Below are 27,898 nucleotides of genomic sequence, written 5' to 3' on the forward strand. Positions count from 1 at the left end.
CAAAAAATTTTTTTTTTTTTTTTTTTTTTTTTTTTTTTTTTTAAAGATGACCGGTAAGGGGATCTCAACCCTTGGCTTGGTGTTGTCAGCACCACGCTCAGCCAGTGAGCAAACCGGCCATCCCTATACAGGATCCGAACCCGTGGCCTTGGTGTTATCAGCACCACACTCTCCCAAGTGAGCCACGGGCCGGCCTATAATATTTACTTCTTAAATGCTCATTTAAAAAAAACAGAACCAGAGCAAATAAAAAAAAAAATTTTTTTTTAAAGACTACTAAATCAACATACATATTGAGTCCTTTTCTGACTACTTTCTTAAAAAGTAGAAATACTAACTATTTAGACACCAGGTGTTTCTTTGGACTTTGGGGGCTTTAGGGAAGTTTGGGTCATAAAACTCTTCAGAAGGGCTGATCAATCTTTCAGCAGAAACTTTGGTTGAATGATAACTTATTAGCACTACCAACTTTTCTGTTCCCACTGTATCTTCCAACCTTCTTTATTGCCCATGGTTGGAAGAGACTGTATATGTTGTGAACACTCTGGAAGTTTTCTTGGTTTTCAAGGAGAAAAGAGCCATGTTGCTAGTACTGTGATAGAAATGATGGGACTTGTCTGGGACTTCGTTCTTTCTCTGGGCGTCTCCTTTTTTCCCTATCATGTATCCCCTCTGCTCTCCAAGCCTGAAGTTTTGCTCTTCTCTCTTCTAATTACTTAAAAACATGCCTTAGCAGGAAAGAATAGTTTTAAAACAGTTGGAACTATTCCTTAAAATAGAATCTTAATTTGGCAAAATTGGCAGCTAGTGAATACTTTCTTAAAAATAAGCTTTATTTTAGAACAGTTTTAGAATTACAGATTATTGCAAAGATAGTGAAGAGAGTTCTTAAATACTCCACACCCAGTTTTGCTGGTTATTGTTTTACATCATATGGCACATTTGTCACAAGTAATGAAGCAATTATTATTATTAAACATTATTGTTAACTGCTTCTACCCAGGCCTTAAGAAACCAGATTTAAAGATACCCTGGATCCACCCTGGGCATTCATAAAGTCGTTCTTTATGTGTAGCCCACACCCTGCGTCGAGTTATGCTCCCGCTCCTGGCAGCTGGCACATTTGACGTTTGGTATTTGAATATCAAAGGTTAGACATCGCCACCTGCTGGTAAAACATAGTGTTGCTCATTCATAGACACTGAAGGTAGGACTGGGAAAGAATGGAAGAGTCTCCAGGATGCCCAGGGTAGATCCAGAGTATCTTTAAATGTGGTTTCTTATGGTCCGGATAGAAGCAGTGAGTAGGAAGTAACTTTAGAAGCAAGTGGAGACTTAACATTTTTTCATAAATTCTTTGTACTCACATTTAATATAGGAGAACATCTCTGTAATGTGAAAGTCAAACCAGAAGCAAACCCCTTTTCCTCTACAAAAAAAATTATTTTACAGCATCTTTGCTATGAGGCGTCTGTCTGTTATTAAGCACCAACTTTGTGTTAATCTTTTTACTAGGCCTGATAGGTGACCTTGGGGAGGAAGAGAGGGTGGGTTGAGGGATTATAAGACAGACAAGGGACTGCTGCCCTGGGGAACTTATTGTCAGATGGAGACCCAGTAAGCATGCAACGTAATTATTGTTTAGACTTTAATTTCTTCTTTTTAAAAACAGCTTTATTGAGGGGCCGGCCCAGTGGCGCACTGGATAGTGCGCCGCTTAGGAGGCGCGGCAGTGCTGCCGCCCGAGGGTTCGGATCCCACATACAGACCGGCTCCCGCTCAACCCACATCCTGAAGCTTTCAAATGTGGCAAAAATCTTGAGAGCCAATCAGCAGCCCTGTGCCCCTGGGGAAACATTACCTCCCAAGCACTTTGAGAGTCAGGCAGATTTTACTCTGACTTTTAGGAACCCTTTGCCTGGCTCCTCAGTCTTCCATGTTTATCCCCAGAACACGAACAATGTCCTGTGAAAACACCAACCGTGTCAGTGCTTCTTGATTTGTGTGATCTCTCACACCAGCACCAGTCCTGAGACACCAACCAATACTTCCCTGGTTTCCCGGTCCCCCACGTGGGCCAAGTGTTATCATCAGTTCCTGCTGCAAATTAACAAAAACCGTGCCCTAGAAGTCTCCCTCTATGAAATTCCAATTCATCTCTTTATTGCTTCCACGACTTTGTTATGCCCTCAAGAGTAGAATTTTTGTAGTTTATCTGGCTCTTTCCTAGTCATTGTGATGAGACCATCGAGCTGTTCCAACATCTATTTCCTAATGAGAAGCTGAATTGTGGCACATTTGTTTTTTAACAGTTTTATTGAGATATAATTTATATGCCATACAATTCACCCATTTAAAATGTACAAGTCAAAGGCTTTTAGTATATTTGTAAAGTTGTGCAACCATCAGCAGTATCAATTTTAGAACTTTTCATCAACCTCTCCCCCCAAAAAACTTTGCCCTCCTTAACTGTCACTTCTAAAACCCTTATTTCCCCCAGCCCCTGGAAACCACTCATCTACTTTCTGTCTATAGATTTGCCTATTCTGGACATTTCATATAAGTGGAATGATATACCCCATGATCTTTTGTGATTGGGTTCTTTCACTTAGCTTAATGTTTTCAAGGTTCATCTATGTTGTAGCATATATTAACACTTCGTTCCTTTTTATTGCTGAATAATATTTCATTGTACGGATACATCACATTTTGTCTGTCCACTCACCCTTGATGGACATTTTGGTTCTCAGTTTTTGGCCATTATGAGCAGTGCTGCTATGTACATTCGTGTATGAGTTTTTCTGTGGACATATGTTTTCATTTTTCTTGAGTATATACCTAGGAATGTAACTGCTGAATCATATGTAAGTCTGTATTTAATCTTCAAGGAACTGCCAAACTGTTTTCCAAAGTGACTGCATAATTTTACATTCCCACGTGCAGCGCATGGGAGTTCCATTTTCTCCCCATTGTCATCAACGCTAGTTATTATTGGTCTTTTTGATTATAGCCATCCTAGTGGGTGTGGTTTTAATTTGTATTTCCCTGGTGGCTAATGATGTAGAGCATCTTTTTGTGTGCTTGTTGGCCATTTGTGTATCTTCCTTGGAGAAATATCTGTTAAGATTCTTTGCCCATTTAAAAATTAGGTTGTCTGTTTATTATTACATTGTTGTAGTTCTTTATGTATTCTGGATACAAGTTCCTCATCAGATACATGATTTACAAAAATTTTCTCCCCTCTAGTAAGTTGTCTCTTTATTTTTTCTTGATGATGTCTTTTAAAGTAGAAAGGTTTTTAAATTTTTGGTGAAGTCCAGTTTATCTATTTTTCTGTTTGACTGCTTTTACTTCTAGTGTCACGTTGAGAAACCATTGCCTAACCTGAGATCATGAAGATTTACACCTGTGTTTTCTTCTAACAGTTTTATTGTTTTAGCTCTTTCATTCAGGCCTTTAATTCATTTTGAGTTCATTTTTACACATTAAATTTCCATTTCTCTGATTACTAGTGCACTGAATATCTTCCCATGACTTTATAAGATATTAGGTTTTCTTTTATGAATTGCCCCTTCATTTCCCTATTTTTTTCTTATTGGTTTGTGGAAAACACATTTCTGCAAAGAAAATTAACCCAGTTGCAAATATCTGTCAATTTTTTTTCTAGTTGTCATTTGACTTCATAACAAAATAACAACCCTTCCCTCCCAGCCAAGTAAATCTTTCCTTTACAGTTTCTGGCTTTGAAGCATATTTCTAACCTAGAATGTTAAAAATATATTGCTGTATTTTCTTCTCTTATTTTTATGCCTTTATTTTTTATATTTAAATCTATAGTTTATTCTGCTGTGAGATGGGAGAACCTCACTTTTTTCGGATGGTGGATAAGTTTTCCCAGAACCACTTATGACTAATCAGTCACCTTTATCATAGTTCATGCATTAAACTGTATCATGTATTAAACTTGTGTATTCTTGGGCTGTTTCTGAACGTTTTGTTTCATTGATCTCTCTGGTCTGATGCCCCTCCAACACTATTTGAATTATTATATCTTACAGCACATTTCAATATCTTGTTGGATAGGTCTCCATCTCTGCTGCTACCTCCCAATGTACTTTGCTTTCAGAGCTTTTCTAGCTATGTGTACATGTTTTGTTTTTCAAGAGGAAATTTAGACTCTTTTTGAATCAGCTGGAAAATTGGAGGGAATGGTGGTAAGTTCCTGTTTGTGTGTTTGTTTTTGCCATCCTAAGTCAGCTTTGGTTAAAAATGTCTGAAAATTACTGAGCTTTCAGATTCTACTGCTTGTGTTAGGAGCATGGAGTTAAGATCCCCACTTTACCTGAGCTTCACTGGGGCCATGTGAAGTCGTAGGTGAACATTCAGCCGCTTGTGGTTCTGGGGAGGCAGTCGCGTTCTTTGATTTGCCTTTCTACTATGGCTGTCCTAAAGCCTGACCTTGTTTCCAGTCCCCTATGGCTCTGAACTTGGCAGCTTTTGGGGCTCTTCTGGAGAAACTCAACCCCTTACTTTCCTAGGCCGACCTTTCCTTTTCCTGAGAACAATCACAAGATAGTTTATACTGATTGGTTGATGTTCCTTTCAATCCAATCTTTTCTACTCTGTGTCTTTAACAAATTCTGGCCTGTTAACAGCACCCTTATATGTTTTCTGGTGCTGCAGCAGATTTTTTTTTTTTCTTTTTATATTGCTTTGTTCCTCTGGAATTTTGAAAGCAGGAAGAGATAACCATATGTTCTTAAAATGCCATCTTGGAACTAGAAGTGGATGTGTATGTTTGTCATCTCAAAATGGCAGTTCAATGTGTTTTTCTTTATTATGAAGCAGTTGGAGCTATCAGAAAGTCTTTTTATTATTGTAACTTTTTTTTTCCTCAGTGATTTTTTAAAGCTTTATTGAGGTATAATTTGATGTACCAAAAAAACCCTGCACATATTTAATGCATACAATTTGAAGAGTTGGCACACACCCATGATAACATCATCACAATCAAGGTAATAAATATATTCATGGCCTCCAACAGTTTTCTTATGTCCCTTTGCTTGTGGTTATTGAACACTTAACATGAGGTCTACCCACTTAACAAATTAAGTGCACAACACCGTAGTGTTAAATGTAGGCACCATGTTGTATAGCAAATATTTAGAACTTATTCATCTCAGTGATTTTTTTTGACAGCTGGCCGGTATGGAGATTCAAACCCTTGACCTTGGTTTTATAACACTGCGTTCTACCCAACTGAGCTAACTGGCCAGCCCTTATTCATCTTGTGTAACAGTAACTTTATACACATGGAACAGCTCCTCCCCATTTCCCCATCCCCCACAATAGCGTCACCCACTATTCCATTTTCTGCTTCTGTATTTTCTCTGTGGTTTTAACATGGCTTCATTTGCTAGAATACTACTAGTTACACAGCAGAGAGATTTCATGATTAGATGGGCATACATAGATTTGGAAGATGAGGGAAATATATCTGCTAAACACTTTAGCGTTTAATTTCACTTGGAAACTTAATGTTTACTTCCATTTTTATGAAGGAAGTTTTGCTGGAAGGAGGCTTTTGTATTTATTATGTACCCAGTTTTCTTCTGGGTAGTAGTAAGCTTCCATAGGAATTAATGAGAAGAAATTTGTAATGCAACAACTATTTTTCTAAATATGAAATAACAAGAACTCTAAATTCATTTTCTAGTTTGTTCTTCCTTTTTTTGTACTGTTAAATCTTAATGCCTTTAGATTATCCATTATATAAGTTAATGAGTAGCGAAACATTGGTTGAACTTTCAAATACTTTGAGTTAAACCAGGCTTGGAGATTACTCTTTACAGGGTCAGGCTTTTAATCTCAATGCTCCTTTATTTATTTGGTAGTTACTTTTGCTTATGAGCAATATTTTCTACTAATTTGATGAGGGTAGGGAAAATAGGTTTCTGTCATGTAGTGGGTGTGCACTAAATATTTTTTGAATTGCATAGAAGGAGCAATTCAAATGTTGATGAGGAAGCTGGACATTTCAAGACAGAGCAATTGAATTCTTTGTCCAGATTTCTTACCCAGAAATAGTAGCTTTTCAGTGACCATCTATAGGAAATATGCTTTTGTTTCACAGATTACAAAATAGCTTTATAAACTAATATGGAATATATAATACGAGGGAACTTCAAAAAGTTTGTGGAAAAATAGAATTAAAAGGTAATATGAGGGCCGGCCCGGTGGCGCACTGGGTAAGTGCGCCGCTTGGGAAGCGTGGCGGCGCTCCCGCCCGAGGGTTCGGATCCCACATACAGACCGGTTCCCGCTCACTGGCTGAGCGAGGCGCGGGGGCAACACCGAGGGTTGCAATCCCGTTGCCGGTCCCCGGTCTGGTACGGGGGCAACACTGAGGGTTGCGATCCGTTGCCGGACACGGAAAAAGACAAAAGACAAAAAAAAAAAAAAAAAAAAGGTAATATGAATCCTTTCATGAACTTTTCGAAGTACCTTCACACATCTGAAAGTGCTTTACCAAGCTATCAATGCTATAACAAATATCAATATTTCAAAGTAAACCTTGAAATATTTAATGAGTTATTGTAATAGGATTAATAATCCTGTTTTTCAAGTAGGATTTTTTTTTCACAGGTTCCGACATATTTATGTATATATATATTTAGTTTTAAAAAACTTTTTCATTATGGAAAATGTCAAACATACTAAAGTAGAGAGATTCAGTGCAGTGAACCCCCATGAGACCCCATCACTCAGTTTCAACATTTATCAACTCATGGTCAGTCTTGTTTCATTTCTTTTTTTTTTGTCCTTTTTGTGACCGGTAAGGGGATCACAACCCTTGGCTTAGGTGTTGCCTGCCCCGCGCTCAGCCAGTGAGCGCACCAGCCATCCCTATATAGGATCCGAACCTGCGGCAGGAGCGCCGCTGTGCTCCCAGCGCCGCATCCTCCCGAGTGCGCCACGGGCTCAGCCCAGTCTTGTTTCATTTCTGTCCACTCCCTCATCCCCACCCACAATCATATATTTTTTAAGGTGGTTTAAACAACCGAAATTTATTCTGGTATAGCTCTGGAGATCAAAAGTCCAAAATCAGTCTCTGTGGACTAATATCAAGCAAAGTACAGGCCAGGCTGCGTTGCTTCTGAAGGCTGTAGGGGAGAATTTGTTTTCTTGCCTTTTCCAGCTCTTTGAGGCCACCTGTATTCGTGGGCTCGTGGCCCCTTCCTCCATCTTCAAAGCCAGTAGCAAATCATCTTCTCTCACCTCCAACATCTGCTTCCATCATCACCTCTCTCTCTCTTTTTTAAAAAAATTGAGGTAAAATTCATAACATAAAACCCACCATTTTAACCATTTTAAAGTGTACAATTCAGTGGCTTTTAGTACATTTACAATGCACAACCGTCACCACTATTTAATCAGAAGGTTTTCATCACCCCCAAAAGAACCCCCATACCCATTAAACGATCACTCCCCATTCCCCCCTTTTCCCAGCCCAACTATTAAAAATAATGCTGCTATGAACATTTCTTGTATAAGATGTTGTTTGAATGCTTGTTTTCAATCATCTGGGCTATACACCAAGAAATGGAATTGCTGGATCATATGGTAATTCTGTATTTAATGTTTTGAGGAACTAACTGTTTTCTAGAGTAGCTATACCATTTTAAATTCCCACCAGCATGTATGAGTATGCAGTTTCTCCACATATTTGTCAACACTTGTTATTTTCCATTTTTTAAAATAACCATCCTAATGGGTATGAAGTGGTATCCCAGGTGATTTTTTTTTTTCTTTATTTTTATGGAGAAATTTATCAGTGACTTTTAAAAAACATTTTGGCCTAAAAGATATATGGAAGTTTTACCCTGTGTTCCACTCCCCTTTTTGCTCTGTTCTCAGTGTTTACAAATTAATAAAAATACCTGGCATTCGTTAGACATCTGCTGTGTGCATGGAGTTGTGCTGAGCTCTTCATTTGCAATAGTGCATTTACCCACCACGGGTGCACTTGATTTCACCAGCAACCCAGATTCCTATACAGAAGCAACCCAGAAAGTAGTAAAGGAGAGTAAGTATGTCCCAATAAAGAAACTTGAAATAGGAAGAAACAATTTTCCAAAGCCATGTACATTTGGGAATAATAATGCTTATTACAGAAGGAAATTCTCTTTGCAAGGTTCACCTCAGGGTGTTGTTAACGGCGAGCTCCCCCAATTCATTAAACAAACATTCAGTGTACTGAATCTGAAGAATGGACAACTATTTCAGGAGGTCATCTGCTATGTTAAATGAGGCATTACTAACCACTTATTTGCTTGTTAGTCCTGCCTCCCAAGTCCTATTCAGCAGAAGCAGATGAGAGTATGCTCAATGGGACAAAAGAGATGAGAACAGAAAAGTGTCTGCTGCATTTGGTAATTAGAAAGTCACGGTGATCATATTTTAAAAAGCAGTTTGTGCACTGGGTGAGGATAGGGCTGAGAAACGCAGCACGGAAGGCAGTACCAAAGCCAGTTTTGTTTTGGGGTTGGGGAGGTTGGGGGTTGAGAAATCAATGGAAAGAGAAGAAGTCAAGATAAGTGACTCTTTTCGAAAAGGTTGAATGAGACAGGAAGGAGAGTAGAGAAGATGTAAACTCAAGGGATGGTTCGATTGTTTCATTTCACATAGAAAGAAATTCAACCATAGTTTTGTAGGTTTGGGAATAGAGCTGGATGAGCAGGAGATGTTGAAGGTACAGGGAGGAGAAGGGCTTATCAGTTCACCCTCTGATCAGGTGCACCATAGTGAACTAATGGGTCAAGGACACGGGTGAAATAGCTTTGGGGAGAGGTATGTTGCCCACTGGGACCTGAGCAATGGAAGTGAGGGTAGTGCCCAGTAGATGGTTTTCTCTGGAGGAAGCAAAATGGTGAGAGAATTTCCATGTGATGCTCTTACACCTGCTTTCTGCCTAGCATGAAAAGTTGGGGTATGAGAATGGCTGCCTAAAGGAATGGAAGAGGGACTGAGCAGAATAAAGGAAATCATAAAGGCTGACCATATCCTATTAAGATAGCTTCTCTGGTGCCTCTGACTGGCAGAATATTGGGCTGGATGCCCTATATATCTGACCCGGTACCACATTTCTAATATTCTACCTAAGTATAGGCACCACTAGGTGTCAAACTCGGACACGTCATCCCCATGTACCTCTGTGATTTTATTCCTGGCTCTGTTCCCCTCTTTCATTTCCAGATCTTTCCACTGTGCCCGTTAGAACTCTTGCTCTGTTGTAAAGAAATCCCCCAGTATTCTTAGCCTCTTCTCTGAAGATTCCCATCACCTCTAGGTTTACATGAACACTGGATGTCCCTGAAGACTATCAGTCCCCTGAAGCGTCCACCACTCCTGCAACAAAAGCACCCAAATTTCTAGTGAGTGTTTACTCTGTGGTAGGAGTCATTCAAAGCACTTTCAGCATATAAGCTTATTTAATCCCTTAACAACCCTATGAGGTTGGTACTATTGTTATCTAGTTTTTTGAAAATGAGGAGACTGAGGTACCAAGAAATTATAGAACTTGACCAAAGGCAAACAGTTGGTAGGTGTCAGAGGTGAAAGGTGAACCCAGGAAGCATGGCTGAAACATACTGACTTTCCAAAGTTCTTTCAGGTTGAGGCTGTTGAATTCCTCCATACCCAAGTACTTCATTCCTGGGAGTGCTGGCGTTGCCCATTCCTAAATCTTTTAAAGGTTTTGTGTTATAAATCTAGGTCACGTTTTGGATTATCCACCCCAAGTGGCTTAGTGTCTCATTTTTATGGGTTGGCTAAGTCCGCTAGTCCTTGTTGCTGTATCTTATTTCTGGCTTCTTTTGTCCTTCAAGGTTTGTAACTTAAAAGAAAAAAAGTCTCTTGCCACGTGACGGGGTTTGAGGAGGTTGTGGACTTAAATGGATGCGTTTAATCTCACATTTTGAACTTGAACTGCTAGGTTGGTTTAAAATTAGAAAATGTATTTATTTAGCACTTAACATATTAAAGAAAAAAACATGTGATTGTCTTGGTAGACCTAAGAAAGCACATGCACTTTGACTTGGCCATCCTTGTCCTGGTTTATTCCCTAAAGAGACCTGTGTATGAACCCAGAATGCACCTGCGGGAGTGTTCACAGCAGCGTTGTCATTAGTGCCACACAGCTGTGAACCATTCACATGTACACAGTCAGGAGAGTAGATGGACAGATTGTCATATGGTCGTATATATAGCGCAAGACTATGGAGCAGTAAGATGATTTTCCTACAGCTTAACGTGCATCAATGTGGGTAAGTCCCAGAAAGATAGTATTGAATGACAAAAGCACAGTTCCATTTTTTATGAAGTTCAACAAACAGTACATTCAATACAAAAACAAGTTCAACAAACAATACATTGTTTTAAAACTATAAAGTATAGGAGGCAATGAACAGAACATTTAGGATTGTGGTTCCCTCATGAGAACAGGAAGAAGTGGAGATCTGATCAGGAGTCAGTTGTCATCGGTGATGTTCTGGTTGTCAAGTTGAGTGATAGTGTGATGGGTACTGGTGTCGTCATGCTTTATGACTTAGAGAGATATAGTATATGCTCTTTCTTTCATTGTGGTAAAAACCATAAAATTTACCGTTTTGACCATCTACAATTCAGTGACATCAACTACATTCACAATGTTGTACACCATCATCACCTTCTGAGAAGTTTCAGAAATTTTTTGTCACCCCAGAAGGAACCCTTGTGCCCACGAAACAGTCACCCCCTTTATCATTCCTCCAGCCCCTGGCAGCCATTAATCTGCTTTCTGTTTGTATGGATCTGCCTATTCTGGACATTTCACATAAATTGAATCATATAGTATATGGCCTTTTGTATCTGGCTTTTTTCACTTGCCATAATGTATTCAGGGTTCATCCACAATGTAGTACGTTTCAGTACTTCATTCCTTTTTATGGCCAAAAATATTCCATTGTATGGATATATCATATTTTTTTAATCCATGCACCCATCAATGAATATTTGGATTGTTTTCACCTTTTGGCCATTGAAAATAGGGCTGCTATGACCATTTGTGTACAAGTTTTTGTTTAAACACCTACTTTCAATTATTTTGGGCATTTATCTATGAATGGAATAGCTGAGTCATATGGTAATTTTATCTTTAACTTATTGAAGAACCATCAGACTGTTTTCATAGTGGCGGTACCATTTCACCTTTTCAGCAGCGATGTACAAGGGTTTCTGTTTCTTCACGTTGTCACCAACACTTGTTCTGGTTCTTTTCTTTCCTTTTTTAAAAATTATGGACATCCTAGTAGGTATGAAGTATATATGTATCTTATTATGGTTTTGATTTGTACTTCCTTAATTACTAATGATGTTGAGCCACTGTTTTGTGCTTTATCTTCTCTGGAGAAATATCTATCAGATCATTTACCCATTTTAAAAATATATATTTTAATTGACACGTTTAATTGTATATATTTATGGGGTACAATCTGATGTCTTGATACATATGTATGTTATATAATGATCAGGTCAGGGTAGTTAGTGTATCCATTATCTCATGCATTTATCATTTCTTTGTGGTGGAAACATTCAAAACCCTCTCCTCTAGCTATTACGTAATATGCAAAACTTAACTGTTAACCATAGTCACCCTACTGTGCAATAGAACACCAGAACTTATTCCTGCTAATTGTAATTTTGTAACTGTTGTATTTGCCCATTTTTAATGTAAATTTTCTTATAATATTTTATAACTCAAACGTTCAAAAATTGTGCATAACAGATAGTCTCTTTCCTTACAGTGGTAGTAATGAGAAAGGCCTTTTAAATTAAGCATTTGATCAAGCTATTATGGGAGTAGATTAAAGTTCAAAGATCCCTTGGTAGGCAGGTAGTTTTAAATTTCCCACAATATTGACTCACAGTAAGTGTGATAGAGAAATTTGTTTGCATAAGGGGAGTAAAGGAAATTATATTTTATAGAACTTTTAAGTGTAAACCTAAATTTAAAAAATTGGCTTAGAAAAGGTACTTTTTAGATACATGGGTTTGCCTGCTATTCTTGTTTTTTCATTCACCAAGTTCTTTTGCCCCTCGAACTGGTATAGAATCTTAAGATATTTAAATAAATTTTTGTGTGGTTGATATTGTCTGCCTTCTTTCCTTAGACTATCTTTCTCATCTTGTGTAATTTTCCCATTATATCATCTGTACATAATGCAGTGTAAAGATAGCTATACTGTTGAATTTACTGGATAAATATTGGCTTTTCTGTATTTCAGGGGCAGTGTCATAGTATTTTATTCCTTGCATTATAAAATCGATGGGGTAGTTGTGATTTACTCCATCTATATTTTTAAGAATCTTTATATTGATGCAACATGAAGATCTGACTAGTTAAGAACTACTGCTCTGACAGTAATAGGAGTTATTTGCTAGTCTGGTGGTTTTTTCTTTCACCATCTCATCGGTTACTCTGATAATTTTTTTGTCTTCATAGCCGCTTCCTGAGAAGTTCGTGGTGAAAGGTGTCGTGGATCGTTTTTCAGAAGAGTTTGTGGAGACCAGAAGAAAAGCTTTGGATAAATTCCTAAAAAGAATTACAGATCATCCTGTGCTCTCTTTCAATGAACATTTTAATGTTTTCCTTACTGCTAAGGTAAGGGCAGATTTTTGCATATTCCACCCCTGAACTGTCATTCTTAGGGCTCTCTTAGAAGCCGTTTTGATTTCTCACAAGCCACCATCGTGAATGGTCTACTACATCAGGTGTGATAAAATTGCCCTGTTCTTTTCATGTCCATTTGCATTAGCTTGGTTTCTGTTAGAATTTGGGAGAACACCCTCCTCGCCCATACTTAAAGCAGCAGAGGAAGTTAGAATATTTTCACTTGCCAAAAGCAGAGATAGATGTTAAACACCTTTTGGTAATGTTATGGGGGAGGCCAGTCTGACCAGCAATGGATGCAGAAGGGAAAAAACACAGGAACCCTCTAAGAGATTATTCATAGACTCATTTTACAGACAAGGAAACTGAAGTTCAGGGAGTTTGTACTTGTTCTTGTGGCATCGCTAGGATTTGAAATTGGGTCTTTGTGGCTCCTGAGGCCACACTTTCCCTCTGATTGGACTGCCTGACCGTTACTTGCCTGCAACCACGTTTCTATCAGGTGGGCATTTTCCACATGTCTGCCAGAGAAATTCCTACACAGTTGCCAGATGCTGTGTATTCAAACTCAATTTGATTGTTCACTGGCTTTTCTCCGCACTTCCCTGTTGGCAGAACTCGCCAGAAAACCTGAGGTGCTTCATGCTCATTGTCTGCAGAAATGGGGTCATATGCTCAGAGTCTCCGCTTCCTTCCAGCCCCGTCTGTTTAGTTTCAGGTATCATATTTCCATATTCAGGTTATACGTAACACATTCCGTGTTGGCAAGGCTACTGAGGTCCAGGTACTTTCCAGTTTTCTTTTTCAAAATTGCAAAATTGAGAAGTATTTGTAGATAACATCAGTTGATATTAAAGGCTTTAGAGAGGGTTCCATTCTCTACTCAGTGGAAACCACATGAGGAAGTCTTTCAGTTTTGCTTTGTTTTTTAACCTCAGTTGGCAGGTAAGCTTGTTGCTGACATTTCCATTCATTATCTCTTTATCACAGAGGACTTTTCTCCCACAGGTTGAACTTGTGCACTTTTTAAAAAATATTTCCTGGCGAACCTATCCTCTGGTATAGTTCTTTCAATATATAGTCAAAGGAAAAACCATCCTGTTCTCTAGAAGTACAGCTCACTTTCTCACCCTAGTTACAGGTCCATTTTCAGAAGGTTCTCAAGCTCAGTCATCTGCATTGAACAAAAAAGAAAAGAGGGGAAAAGCTTGGACCTCTGGTCATTACGAATCTGTATGAAGAATAAGTAGGAAAGCTCTGTGTGTGCGTGTGTGTGTGTGTGAGTGAGAGAGAGAGCTATTTATCTATCTGTGGGGCAAGCCTTATGAAAATGATTTTAAAAAACATATAAAGTCCTTCAGTATCTCAATCAAAACCTAACTTCACATGCGTGAATACGAGAGGTGACTTTAAACAGAACAAGTTCTAGCCCTAGTTCAGTATTACTTGCTGAACTAAATGCACTAAATAGCCTTACCTTTTCTTTTAAAAAAATTTTTAAAAGCTTTTTAATTGTGGTAAAATACACATAACATCATACTTTTTTGCCTTGACCTACAGGAAACTTAGGGTTAAAATGTTTTGTCATTTACAGCATCTGTCCTTGGCCTCAGTTGTCTGCCGCAGCTTTTTTTGTAGCCACTTCCTGCTTTCTACCCTTTACTCTCAGATTCCTTATGTGGCTTTAGTTTGGGTGTAAAAAAATGAGTGGCATGAATCTCACAATCTCAGCTCTTCAGTTTTGCTCCTAAAGATGACATAGGTTATTTTGCATGACAGAAAGGGACACTTTTTATTTATTTTTAGTCTGAAGTTATAAAAATTCTCTTAGCAGCAGTGTTGTGTCTCAAGGACCATGTGCTCTGGTGAGTGAACCTGATGAGAGAGATTGGAGCCCAGCTCTGTTGAAAGGGATTTGGGTGTAAACGTGTGAGTGTGCGTCTGGGTATAAACATGTGTGTGCATCTGGTGTAAATGTGTGTGAGTGTGCATCTGGTGGGTATGATGCCAAGGAGAGGGGATACTTCTGTGTGTGTGATTAGGGCCTCTATGTCAGCTTCTTGTTTTCTGAGTCCTTCATCACCAAAAAGAAGCTGCCTGTAGGAGTTGGTTTACTTAGTGCTGGCTGTGTGAGAGTTTGTTCCTGTGTTGTCCCCAGGACCTGAACGCCTACAAGAAGCAGGGGATAACATTGCTGACCAGAGTGGGCGAGTCGGTAAAGCATGTCACCAGCGGCTACAAGCTGAGGAGCCGGCCTCTTGAATTCGCAGCCATCGGTGAATACTTAGATACGTTTGCACTCAAACTGGGGACCATTGATCGAATAGCCCAGCGGATCATCAAAGAAGAAATAGGTGAGCTGTTTGTTGAGATCTTGATCGGCACATTGGCAGAAATGGCATTCATGTGTGCTAAGCAGAATCAAACGGCAAAAATGCTGGAGTGTCGGAACTAGGCCATATGTTACTAATGAAACAAATAAATACAAGCGAGGAGGGGCTAGTTGGCCTAGAGTGTAATTGTGCACTCCATCCCTTGTCCCACATCTCAGCTTTGTGTTTGCTGTTACCAGGCCAAACCATCACTTCTGAGCCTCTAGGCTTTTCCTCTTTCATCTCTCTTAAGGTCAATTTTAAAAGTGGAGACATGGCAATGACTCTTCATCCATAGCAATGATAATTTCAAAAACAAACGTAGGTATCTTTTCTGGCAGAAAGACGGTTTGAAAGGACAGCATGGTGACCTGTGTTTGTTAAGGTGATGACCCGTAAGCCTTCAGACTTGAAATTGACCCACCTGGTCCACCCCAGCTTCTTTTCAAACCCACTCCTCCTGAGCTGGGAAGTTGCCAAGGCCTCTGTTGATCCTACCTGGTTGTAGTCACTGCTTCCTTCCCACCCCTCTCGTGGCCACCTGCTTTGCCATATCCCAGAACATTGGGGTCTTTTGCCTCCTTACACACGTGTAGGCCAGACAGACATGAGCAATGTTAATGATCATGCTGGCACATGCAACACATTGAAGAAGATTCTCCAGCAGTTGCCATTCATTGGTTACTAAACCATGGCAATGACAATCTGTTGTAATGGCAAGAATCCTGGTGACAAATGATGGGCCACATTTTCTTTGTAGGGTGTAAAAATCAACATTATTCCGTGTTCCCTGTGCTTGTTCCCTCTCCTTTACCCACTGATGGTATCTTGTACAGATTTTGGAGATAGCTTTGGGTACCATCCACACCTAAGGAGCATGTGAGTAAATTCTGATGGGACCAACATGTTGGGATGACCACTGAGTGAGTGAGTGAGTGAGTCTACCTATGTAAGACCACATCTCCTGTATCAAAATGTTTCCTAAAATTTCATTGCTTTTCCATTGTGACTGGATTTTTTTCCTTTAAAAACATTCCCCAAACCTATATGAAACTCTACCCACGTTGCCTGCTAACATACTGCTTCCCAGTATGGGAGGCAAGTTGTTATTTCTGAAGATGTTTGGTGCCTATAGCTCCTACCACTTTCCCCCAGAAGGCATTGTCATCCCTGTTATCCAGAGACATGACATTCCCATTATGGGGTGAAATGGATTGATCTTAGGATGTTAGCTGTAACATTAGCTTTTAGAAGTTTAAAGAATTACATGAGAAACAGTGTGTTTAAAGGAGAGCATGCTCAGGTGAGTGAATGATCAAGGAAACAAGTTTTAATATAGACTGCTCTCGGCTATGGTGATTATGAATCAGTAGCACAAGCAATTGCTACCCAGGCAGATCTTAATTAATCCCTCTTCCTCCTGCAGAGTACCTTGTAGAGCTGAGAGAGTATGGGCCTGTGTACTCCACATGGAGTGCATTAGAGGGTGAGCTGGCTGAGCCCTTGGAGGGCGTGTCAGCTTGCATTGGGAACTGCTCTACAGCCTTGGAAGAGCTGACGGATGACATGACAGAAGACTTCCTACCTGTGCTCAGGGAATATATTTTATATGCTGACTCCATGAAGGTAAGCTGGCTTGCTTCTTGTGCATGTAGGTACTTTTTTTGTAACAATCATTATGAAAAAGTAGGGCTGGCCAGTTAGCTCAGTTGGTTAGAGTATGGTGTTATAACACCGAGGTCAAGGGTTTGGATCCCCAAGCTGGCCAGCTGCAAAACAAACAAACAAACAAAAAAAGAAAACAAAGTAATGTATTATTTTCTATTTGCATGTGGTGCAAGTTTCCTTCTTCCTGGGTGGGCAGGACCAGACATGTGGACTGACGTCACAAACATGTAAAGAGAATACCTGCTGACCTGTGTATGTGAATTAAATGAAAAAATAGTTTGGAAGAAATTCTTATTAGTCTTTTCTGAGAGTTCAAGGAGATATGATGTCTACTAAAGAAGAAGAGGATGCTAGGGAAAAAGATAATTTTAGATAATTAGTGCTCCTGGAACTTAAAATACAATGGCTAAAATAAGATTGAATAGTAAAGTTGGAAGATAAGGTTGAGGAAAGTAAGACAAACAAAAGTAGGAAAGTAGAACCAAATTCAAAAGTACTGAAAATGTGTAAGAAAGATAAGAAACACAGAAGATTAATCCCAAAGTTTCAGCATCTGACTGATAAGAGAACAGGGAAAAGTGAAGGAAGGAAATTATGGAGTGAGGATGAAATGCTTTAGTGCCCACACTGGAAACTTCCCCAGCCTGCACATAGACCGGCTGGAGAACATAGCTTCAGGGGACTCCTACGATGGTGGCATCAGTTAGAAAAAAGGGCCCACCTTCCTGCCCAACAGAAAAAGATATGTGGCTCAGTGCTGAACATCCCCACCCCTAAGTAGCACACTTCCTATTTTCCAAAGGAGTCTCTGAATTATTAATCTGTCTTTGGAGCAGATCTAGAGCATCCCATTAAGAAAGACCTGGGTAGGGACTGACTCGAATCTCTAGAGAGAAACCCATCAGTCAACATTGGGTTGTAAAAATGAAAAACCAGAAAAGTCGTAGAACTATGAAAATATTCTACAGCTTGAAAAGGGGAGTAAAAAATAATGAATCAACTATTTATAAAAACTTTATTATGGAATATTTCAAGCATATACAAAAACAGAGAGAATAGTAATACAAACTCCCATATATCCATTAGCTTTGTTCCTTTTCATTTCATCAGAAACAAATGTTTTAAGGCTCTTGATGTATATATTAAAGTGCGGACAGTAGAAAATGGAGCTGTTTCCCGGTAGAATGAATCACAGTCTCATGGATCCTCTATAAAGTTGCTAGTAAAACACTTTCAAAGACAGGATTGTGGGGCTCGCCAGTTAGCTTGCTTAGTTAGAGCATGGTGTTGGTTTTGGATCCCCGTACTGGCTAGCTGCCAAAAAAACAACCCCCCCCCCCCCAAAAAAAACCCAGGATTGTGTCTGGATCTTACAGTGATCAGAGAAATGGTATGAATTTCTTTATCTGTAAGGTGAAAATAATGGTGATGGTGGTGGTGGTGCTGATAGCATTAAGCCCAGTTGTGAGATCATTACTCTGAGGCAGCTTTGTTGGTAATTTTTGGAACTGAGGCTGCAAACCAAAACTTGTGGCTCCAAATTTGCAGCTCTTTCTCCTCTATCACATTGCCTTTTTCAAAAATTGAGGTGTACACATTGCATTTTTAATCCTGTGGCTTAAACAAGTATAGAAGGGCATCCTGACTTGCTTAGAATGAACTGGAATATTCCACTTTACTTATGAAGTTAATAGCATCTGTTTTTGTAAACAAAAATAAGTTTTTACAATCCCTGGGGTGTCTCTGGATTTCCTTCTTATGTCTTATGACATACCCTTCATCAAAATGCTCCCTAACCTCACCAGACTAAAAATCCAATGCATACGTGACACTGGGATATTACAATACAAAGCACTTTGTTCTTGCACATGGCAAGTATGCTAGTGCTTACCATATATTTGTTTTTGAAGCAGGATTTTAAATTGTTATTTAGCATGAATTTATCTGGCATCTTTATTAAAACATTATTACACTGTGAGACATAAGCTTGTGTGAGTAATTGAAATTATACATCAAAGAAATAGTTGTTTGCTCTTTCTTCACCCCATGTGTGAGGCATATGTATTGAGTTTCTTGTTTACTGAGCCTGAAAAAATATCAATCAGGTTAATCAGGCTGGGAGAGTGGGATTGTACACAATATTGTCTGGGAAAGGGCTTGGTAAAGAGGAAATGTTACCCGTCAGGCTCTGAAACTTGAGCTGTGCCCCATGGTGAGCGGAGCTAAGCCCAGTAGTAAGAAACAAGGCCACCTGCTCCCCCTCTTTCCAATGGGAAAACATCTCTGCAGAGTGCTCTAGGCTAGACGGCCGTGACTTGATGGCAGAGCCAAGACTGCTTGTGGGATTGTCAGGGTCTGTGTGGTCAAGACCAGAGATAATCAGGAGAGTGATAGGTGTCTTAGTGGCTCCCCTACCTTTTAACATTGCTGCTCATTAAGAATTTTTTTTTTTTTTTTTAAAAGATGACCGGTAAGGGGATCTTAACCCTTGACTTGGTGTTGTCAGCACCACGCTCACCCAGTGAGCTAACCGGCCATCCCTATATGGGATCCGAACCCGTGGCCTTGGTATTATCAGCACCGCACTCTCCCGAGTGAGCCACGGGCCGGCCCTCATTAAGAATTTTTAACGATATTTTATTCCTCTGAGAGAGTCATATAATACCACTTCCAAAATAGCTTTCTGATTTTTGAGATATGAGTGGGACAAACTTTGCTATTCAGTATAAAAAGTAAAAATGGAGCAGAAGACTTGCCAAAAGCCTGGTTCTGACACGTTCCTCATCAGCTGCGATGGTCTTCAGAACTGAGAGCGTCCTGGTTTTGTTTTGCTGGGGAGTTGCTGTTGTGGTGATGGTTTGTCAGTCTACTTTTATCATGGCCTTGGGTGAACCAAAATGAGTTTTTGTCCTCATCTTAGAGTCAATGGCTTGTGCCTTAGGAAATTGAAGTAGTTGAGGATTGGTTGATCTCTGGATAGGGAAAACGCTGGGGCTCACTGAAGCCCTCTCCTAATGGGGCTATGGTTGGGGTTCCTCTCCGAGTTTAAAAGGGATCATCTTGTCTAATCTGCTCATTTTATAGATGAAGAAACAAAATGCTGTGGGTAAATACTTTCTCTGTTCCAGGGTCACAGACTATACTCCCTAATGACCAGTCACCTTATACTGGTGTGTTTACTACTTGCCAAAAGGAAAAGTAGGTGAGTTCTTTTTCAAGGCAGGTCTCAGATTGTTTCTCTTTAAGGACAATTGTGGCTGAGTACATTCCATTCCCTCTGGAGGGAGAGAGAATGCATAGAAAAAGGGGGGTCCTTGGGCCGGCCCGGTGGCGCACTGCTACAGTGCGCCACTTGGGAGCGTGGTGACGCTCCCGCCGAGGATTCGGATCCCACATACAGACCGGCCGCTCACTGGCTGAGCTAGGTGCGGGTGCAACACCAAGGGTTGCGATCCTGTTGCCGGTCCCGGTCTGGTAGGGGCGTGACACTGAGGGTTGCGATCCATTGCTGGTCACGAAAAAAGACAAAAAGGAAAAAAAAAAAAGTGGGGTCCTTATCTGGCCACATGAAACAAATGAAGCAGTTGGTAAGAAACTGAACATTGAGAACAGTTTGTACTGGAAAGATGGTTGAAGACTCCTATTCTAAGGACACGTGGAGAGGCAATGCACAGTGCTGAGAGAAGGGTGCCGAAGTTGCCTTCAGGCCCAGGACTCAAGTTGAACACCCTGCAGACATCTGCATGTGAGCCCTTTTCACATCCTATAGACAGTATGTGTAAAGTATAATTAGGGTAGCGATGGGCTGAGGGAGACCGTCTTAGAGTCCTTACCAAATTTCTGGCAGTGCCTTTTGAGTATTGGTGTCATTATGACCCAGTCAGGAGTTGGAGAAACTTTATTTGAGGAGGTTAGGACAGGGCCATCTTATTTCCCACACCACCTTTTCCATTGAAGGTGGTTGGCAAATATTTAATCAAATTTGACAATTTGGTGAATTTGGAACATTTAAAGATATATAATTATTGTGTGTCATGCATCTTGTTATTTTTAAGAGATAGGTTTATCTGTAACTCAACAAACGTGCTTATCTCAGAGGTCTTGGTGAATGACTGGGGCAGGGTGAGGGTCTGAAGTAAGGGTAGGTTGTGGGCTGGCTGGTTAGCTCAGTTGGTTAGAGTGTGGTGTTGTAACACCAAGGTCGAGAGTTTGAATCCCCATACTGGCCCATCCTCCAAAATGTAAGGAAAAGCCACATGGAGAAAGTGGCTTCAGCTAGAGACTCTAATGATGTGTAAGAGTTAGCTGTGCAAGGATGGGAGGATCAAGCATTTTAGGCAGAGGGAATAGCCAATGCAAAGGTGCTAAAGCAGAAATGAGCTTGGTATCTTTGAAGATCAGAAAGGCCAGTGTGGGGCCGGCCCGGTGGTGCACTGGAGAGTGCGCCGCTTGGGAGCACGGCGGCGCTCCCACCGAGGGTTCAGATCCCATGTGGAGACCGGTTCCCGCTCACTGGCTGAGCACAGTGCGGGTGCAACACCAAGGGTTGCGATCCCGTTGCCGGTCCCCGGTACAGGCGCGACACCAAGGGTTGCGATCCCGTTACCGGTCAGTAAAAAAAAAGGACAAAAAGGAAAAAAAAAAAAAAAAAAAAGAAAGGCCAGTGTGCGTGGAGCCTAGTGAGCAAGGGAGCAAGAGACAGGAGGTGAGGTCATAGAGACAGGTTGGAGCCAGGTCACATAGTAGCATTTTAAAGGCCATGGTTGAGGGGTGGGCCCGTGGCTCACTTGGGAGAGTGTGGTGCTGATAACATCAAGGCCACGGGTTCGGATCCCTATGTAGGGATGGCCGGTTGGCTCACGTGGTATTGTCAGCACCACGCTCTCCCAAGTCAAGGGTTAAGATCCCCTTATCTGTCGTCTTTAAAAAAAAAAGGCCAGTGGTTGGTAGGAGTCCGGATTTTATTTTAAGGAATAGAAGAGAAGCCATTTGGTCTTATGAAGGAGAATGACAGGGTGAGATTTTTACTTTTAGGAGGCTGTCACAGGAGCCAAGGGGCAGATAACTAAGATGGTGGCACTTGGACAGTGGTGGTAGAAAAGTGACTGGACTTGGGGTATATTTTTGATGAAGAGCCACCTAGGCTTACTGCTGTAGTAATGTGAGGTAAGAAAGGGGGGCAGTTGAGGATTTTTGCCTTAGCAGCTGACGGCGTCATGGGGCTATTTATTTTATGGGGATGTCTAGGGAGAACAGATTAGGTAGTTGGCAATCAAGTTATTTGTGCCATGTTGATTTTAAAATGCAGATGGTTATGAGTTTAGTTCAGCGTGAGAGTAGACATTTGGGAGTCATTTGCATATAGATGATATTTAAATCTGTGAGACAAGGGCGATCATCTGGGGAGATGAGATTTGGTGCGTAGAGAGTCCAGGCCCCAAGGCATGAAAATATTTAGTGGTCTGTTATCTAATATGAGAAGGAGTGATTAGTGTGGTAGGAGAAAAAAACGTAGAGCGTTGCCTCAGTGAAGCCAAGAAAAATATTTTAAGGAGAAGGGGCCTGATAAACAGGGAACGTTAGATTTAATAATATGGAAGTTGTTGGTGATTGTGATTACAGGTTCCAGATATGGATGCAGAAGTTTTGGTTTAAAGACAAAGTTTGTCTTTGAGCTGTAGATACCTTCAGCAACATTCTGGGATAGTTCTTTTAAAATGCCAATTATTTGTCAGATGGTTTCTTCAGTCTTTTTTCCCTCGGGGACCACAAGGTGGAGCTGATGAGTCAAAGCACAGGGAAGTGACCAGTTTATGCTTTAGGTTGGCTATTTCAGTGTGTCGACCTGAGGAGGGAAACTGAGGCACGGCTTAAACAACAAAGAGTTTATTTGAGTCCATATGAGTGACAACGGCCCTGTAAGATACCTCCAAGCTACCTTGGGAAGTGCTCCGAGGTTACAAACAGAGCTTCAGTATTTTTATAATCACAAAAAGGGGAGGCAGAAGGAGAGGACAGGGACCAACTCCTTAATCAGGCTTTACATTGGTTGTCCAGCATGGCATGAGTTAGTGACAGGTTAATGGTTACATCTTGCTCTTTGAACAAATGCTAAACCCACAAGTATCACCATGCCCACTTAAACGTTTTTTTAGAGTTATTTAATTTTTTATTGATGGCTGGCCGGTACAGGGATCAAACCCTGCCCCTTGGTGTTATCCTCACCATGCTCTAACCAACCAAGCTCAGTCATATTGTCCATTTCAACCTTCTTTAGTCTTATAGCTCTATGAGCCGACACTGTTTGGGTCTAGGCCTAAAGTGAACTGTTCAGCAATGTTCCAGGACGTGGGGATGTGACCGCTGCTACATGCTGACCTCCCAGGGCCGTGGGAACTTAGCTGACCTTAATTATTGATGATAGAGTAATTTTCAGTTTATCAAGTGACTTTCAAAAACCGAAATAAAGATTTTTCTGGAAGATTTAGTTGTTGGGGAAAAAATGTCCCCCTTCCTGACCCAAAGTTATTACACATTGAGGGTCTAGTTCTTGCAGTTAAGGTGGAAATATGAAGAAGCAGGATGTGAAATGTACAAGATGATCTCAAAGGTTTTAAAAGATTAGAGAAATATAAAAATGTAAACTCTGAGATTCCCAGTGATGGCAGAGTGAATACATATTTAAACTTCCTCTTCTTCATGAAACCTCATCAAAAGACTTTTAAAATAAAGGTCTAAGTCCACAAAGACAAAGAACAACAGGCGAGGAGAGTATAGCAATATAATTTTGGGAACTAGAAAGCAAATTGAGAGGTGATAAGTGACTTAGATGACTGTGGGGAAAAAACTGAGAAGCCACCTGGTTTACACTGTGGAACCCTCCCAAAAGGTCAAGAATTGGCAGCACTAAGCCCCTCTGGGACTGAGGGAGAGCTGGAGTTGAGGAGAAGGACAAGTGGGCAGTCTGTTTAAGAATCGGCTAGAACTGCTGGTCCTCTCCTCACACAGGGTCGGCTGCTGCTCCTCCACTCCAGCAGAACTGGGGGTATATTCTCCAGAGGGATAAAGTAGAGGGTCTGCAGAGCAAGGGTCACCAGGTACAGTTGAGGGTAAAATGTTACTGTGTGTTGAGACTGGTCCTGCTTGGCTCTCAGCCTTATATCTTCCATGCAAGGATTAGAAGAGCCTTTTCTGGAAAATCTGAACAGGCCAGGTGAAAAGACCTGAAGATACTGATAATTGGCTGTGGGGCTCAATGAAAGGACCCTCCAGAGTCCTGTATAGAGAATCACCAACTAGCTGTCTTTGTAGAGCTTTCAGTTTCTTGAGTATTTCCCTCTTGGATGAGTGGGGTAGACACAAGTCATTAAATATTTAAGGGGAGATTCTAATGTGAATATCAAAAGTAAAAAGAAGTATTGAATGAAACATCACTGAGTAGAAAATTTCCAGGAAAAAAAAAAATCACTATTATCTTCAGAAACAGAAGATGTCACAGCCATAAACCAAGAATTTTTAAAAATTCAGAGAATAAAGAGCTCTTGGAAATTAAAATCATGATATGAATGAAAAAATTTCAATAAAAGAGTTAGAATAAGAAGTTAAGTGAAACAAAACGACAGATGGAGAATGGAGAGAAGAACACAAAAATTTGAGGACCCAGAGCATAAGGGGCAACATCTGAATAAGAGGAGAGAGTGCAGGAAGAGAAAACAGAAATGAGAAGCATCAAAGAAATCACACAAGGGAGAAGGCTAGAAGTGACGCCATAATATGTCACTGGTTGTGTCTGAGAAAAGAGATTAAAATGACTTCCTTTTCCCCCTCGTTTATGTTTTTCTTTATTTTCCAATTTTTCTGTAACAAATATCTTTTAAAATCAAGGGGAAATACGTGGTTTCAATATCACTAACATTGCTGTAGAACATTTAACTCACAGGTGGTCTTGATCTTAATGAAATTAAATGTGAAAAAAGGATCACGTTGAAAAGGACAACCTGAACTCAATCATTTAATCAGAAATTGTGATACCACTGGGCCAGGTCACTTATTTTCCTGCCCACATGAAAATGCTGTCCTACAGGGCCACCTTAAAATGGGCCACAGGGCTATGTTGGGTGTTTTATTTTTACTCTTATTTGATTTCAAAGAAAATTTTTTTCTTTGTTACCGAACACCCATTATTCTACACAAGTTTCTCTTGGGGCTTTTGGGTTGTCAGCCCTTGGCATAGCAGGATGTGGACCGTTCTGTTCTGCAGTTTGCTCTGTGTGGCTGAGCTGTTTCTGCTCATTATCTCTACTTTCCCAGCCAGCATCCTAATGTCCCTCTTACAAAAAGATCTGAAGCTTAAAAACTTTCCAGACTTGAGGAGGCTTTTTGGTAGCTGCTGACCTACGACGTCAGGGCTGGTTTGGGGCTACCTCTTCCCCCTCCCACAGTTTGTGAGCCCACAGCCTCTCCAGGGGAAGAAATGACATGATCTCTGGGGGTGAGGAAGGGATGCTGAGATTTCCTGTAGATACTGACCATTGTGGTATTTTCTTGGGGAAAATCCAGTTTAGATGTTGAGAACCGAACCACAGGATGCATCTGGGATCTAACTCTTCCAGGCACTTTTGTCATTGTAGGATAAAGGCTGTTTGTAATAAATATTTCACGAATGACATAATTATAGACCTCCTAATGGCGTCTGTTAGTTTGTTATAAGCATTCTGGATGGCAGATATTATGTTTCCATTACTTAACCTTTTTGTTACAGAAAAATTCAAACGTATCCCAAAGTAGAGTGAAAGTCTGACAAACCCACATGTGCCCAGCCAACTTCAACAGTCGCGCTTCGTGACCGCCTTATTCTCCCTCCCACCTGCTCGCATCCCACTCCCTGGATTATTTTAAAGCAAATCCCAGACATCATACAAGTATCATTTCATACAAAAATATTTAGCACATATCTCTAAGATACAAGCATTATTTGAAAAAAGAAAAAGAACCACCTTATCAACACTAAAAAAAAAAAAAAAGTCTTATTATGTTCAAGTATCAAGTTAGTGTTCAAATTTCCCCAGTTATCTCAAACAGTTTTTATAGTTTTTTTCCCCCAAATCAGAATCCAGATAAAATCCATAGATTGGTTGACATGTTTCTTAAATATTTTAAACTCCTGTTTTTCCTTGCAATTTGTTTGTTAAAGAAACTGAGTCATTTGTCCTCTCTTCATTTGAAAAGAAAGGTAGTGAAGTTATAGATTACTAGGATTGAAATGATGAAGTGCTCTACATGAAAAAAAAAATAGTGGCCGAGAGAAATTTATTCCATGTCTCTAATTAAAAGTCTCCTTCCAGGGGGGCGGCCCTCCCTGGGCACCCTGGGTACAGTTTCTCCCTCCTCTAAACCCTCGGCACTTCATTCCCTCCTTTCCTGTTCTATTTCTCCTCCTACCACCTAGAGCTCCCTTATGTGGCATGTATTTTACTTGTTTATCGTCTGCCTCTCCTCCAGAACGGAAGCCTCATGAAGGCAGAGGGTTTGTGTGTTTTGCTTTCTGCACCTGGATGAATGGATGAAGGAGCTTTAAGGCAGGGCAGAAGCGGGGTGAGGACAGCTCTATAGAGGAGGGCAGAGGGACGCACAGTGTGAGGAGGAAAGTGTCTCCATGCACATCACCTTTTTGGTTTGTCATTTGCAGTAGAAACAGAGATCCCAATGGAGTTCTGTGAGGAGCTCAGCAGATGAGTATCTTCTGCTTGTCGCTCAGTGATGGAGGGACCTCTCTGTAGACCTGACCTGGTCTCTCGGCCCTTTCACCCCATGGCAGGCTCGGGCTCCATCTAACAGACACAGGCTGGTTTGACTGTTTTTGTCAGCAGAACCTGTGTGGTTGCAGAGGGAGGCCAGTCCTCTCAGACCATCACCAACAGAGTGTGCAAAAGGGCTCCCACCAAGGACAGCAGTCTTAAATACTTTGTCTTGATTCAGAACACATTTCCCAACCTTTAGCATGATTTGAGCACAGTCAGACTGTGAAACTGTAAGCTGGAATGTAGCAGGAGTCTGAATGAATCACTGCTATACTACAAGCCAGCGGTGTGGCCTCGAACTGGTCCCGCCACGTACTTTAGTCTTCTTGTCTATAACATAGGGGTAATGCCCTTTCACCTCTGCAGGGTTGTTGCGTGCCTTTCATGCTGCCCAGTGATGCAGGGATGTTAGCACAGATCCTCTGGTCAGCCTGCATGAGAGGGCAGCATTCTAGCTGCTCCAGGTGAGGCTGGGGGAGCAGTGGATGAGGAGATAGAGGCCCTTCCTCTCCTCTGGGCCAGGGAAAGCCCAGGCTTTCTGGAGGGAGGTGTATGGCTGGATCTACAGGCTCCCTTGCCTGTTCTGAGGGTGGGGAGAGGAGGTGCGTTTGGACGGTTGTAGCTGCGTGGGGTTGATGCAGCTCTCTCCCCAGCTCTCCCTGCAGGTATCTTGGCAACCTCAGCAGAGCGATCTGGAGCAGAACGAGGGACAGGAAGCCCCAAACTGTGCTGACTGTATTCCGAGGCATCCTAAGAGCGTTGCCAGCTTTGGTTGTGAGGTTGCTGCCACACTGAACAACTCATCCTTGTTCCTAGAAGTGCTAGTCTGGATACGTGTGTTTTTTCCAGTAAGATGTGAGGCATTCTGTGGAAGGAAGTACACACCAGTAACAAGAACTCCAGTCGGCCCCCTTCCTTGCTGTTACATTGCTCCTTGGGAAACCATGTTCACATCTCCGTGGATAGCATGGTGTGTTTATTTTATTTGGGTGGAGATTATGATTTTTACTACTGCTGGCGCCAGACCAGTAGATTTATTTTCTGGCCTCTATGAAATCCAGAAAGGGCCTCTGATTTTTTTTTCTTTATAGATTTATGTCATCCAGTGTGGTAGCCAATAGCCATATCTGGCTACTTAAGTCAAAATTCAAATTAGTAAAGTTAAATAAAAGTCTGAACCCAGTTTATTAGTCACATTAGCTCCATTTCAAGTGCTCAGTAGGCATGTGGGGCTAGTGGCTACTGTGTTAGACAATGCAGATTATAGAACGTTTCCCTCATAGCAGGCAGTCCCATTAAACAGCACCCTAAACATTCCTATTCAAAGGTTAATGAGTGTGGGGACAGAA

General features: G+C 40.9%; 1 protein-coding gene across 1 annotated transcript in view; it reads left to right on the forward strand.

Annotated features, from left to right (window-relative positions):
• The window catches only part of LOC103605084 (sorting nexin-30), a gene marked incomplete at its 5' end in the record, with an annotated part of 53,824 nt that overhangs the window by 1,009 nt on the left and 24,917 nt on the right, over positions 1 to 27,898 (forward strand). Inside the window, 3 exons of the mRNA XM_008589666.1 lie at positions 12,542 to 12,700; positions 14,868 to 15,063; positions 16,508 to 16,707. Coding sequence (XP_008587888.1) covers positions 12,542 to 12,700; positions 14,868 to 15,063; positions 16,508 to 16,707 — 555 coding nt within the window. The remainder of the gene's footprint in view (positions 1 to 12,541; positions 12,701 to 14,867; positions 15,064 to 16,507; positions 16,708 to 27,898) is intronic.

This window comes from Galeopterus variegatus, unplaced genomic scaffold, assembly GCF_000696425.1.
Source record: "Galeopterus variegatus unplaced genomic scaffold, G_variegatus-3.0.2 Scaffold5578, whole genome shotgun sequence".
Taxonomy (NCBI): Eukaryota; Metazoa; Chordata; class Mammalia; order Dermoptera; family Cynocephalidae; genus Galeopterus; species Galeopterus variegatus.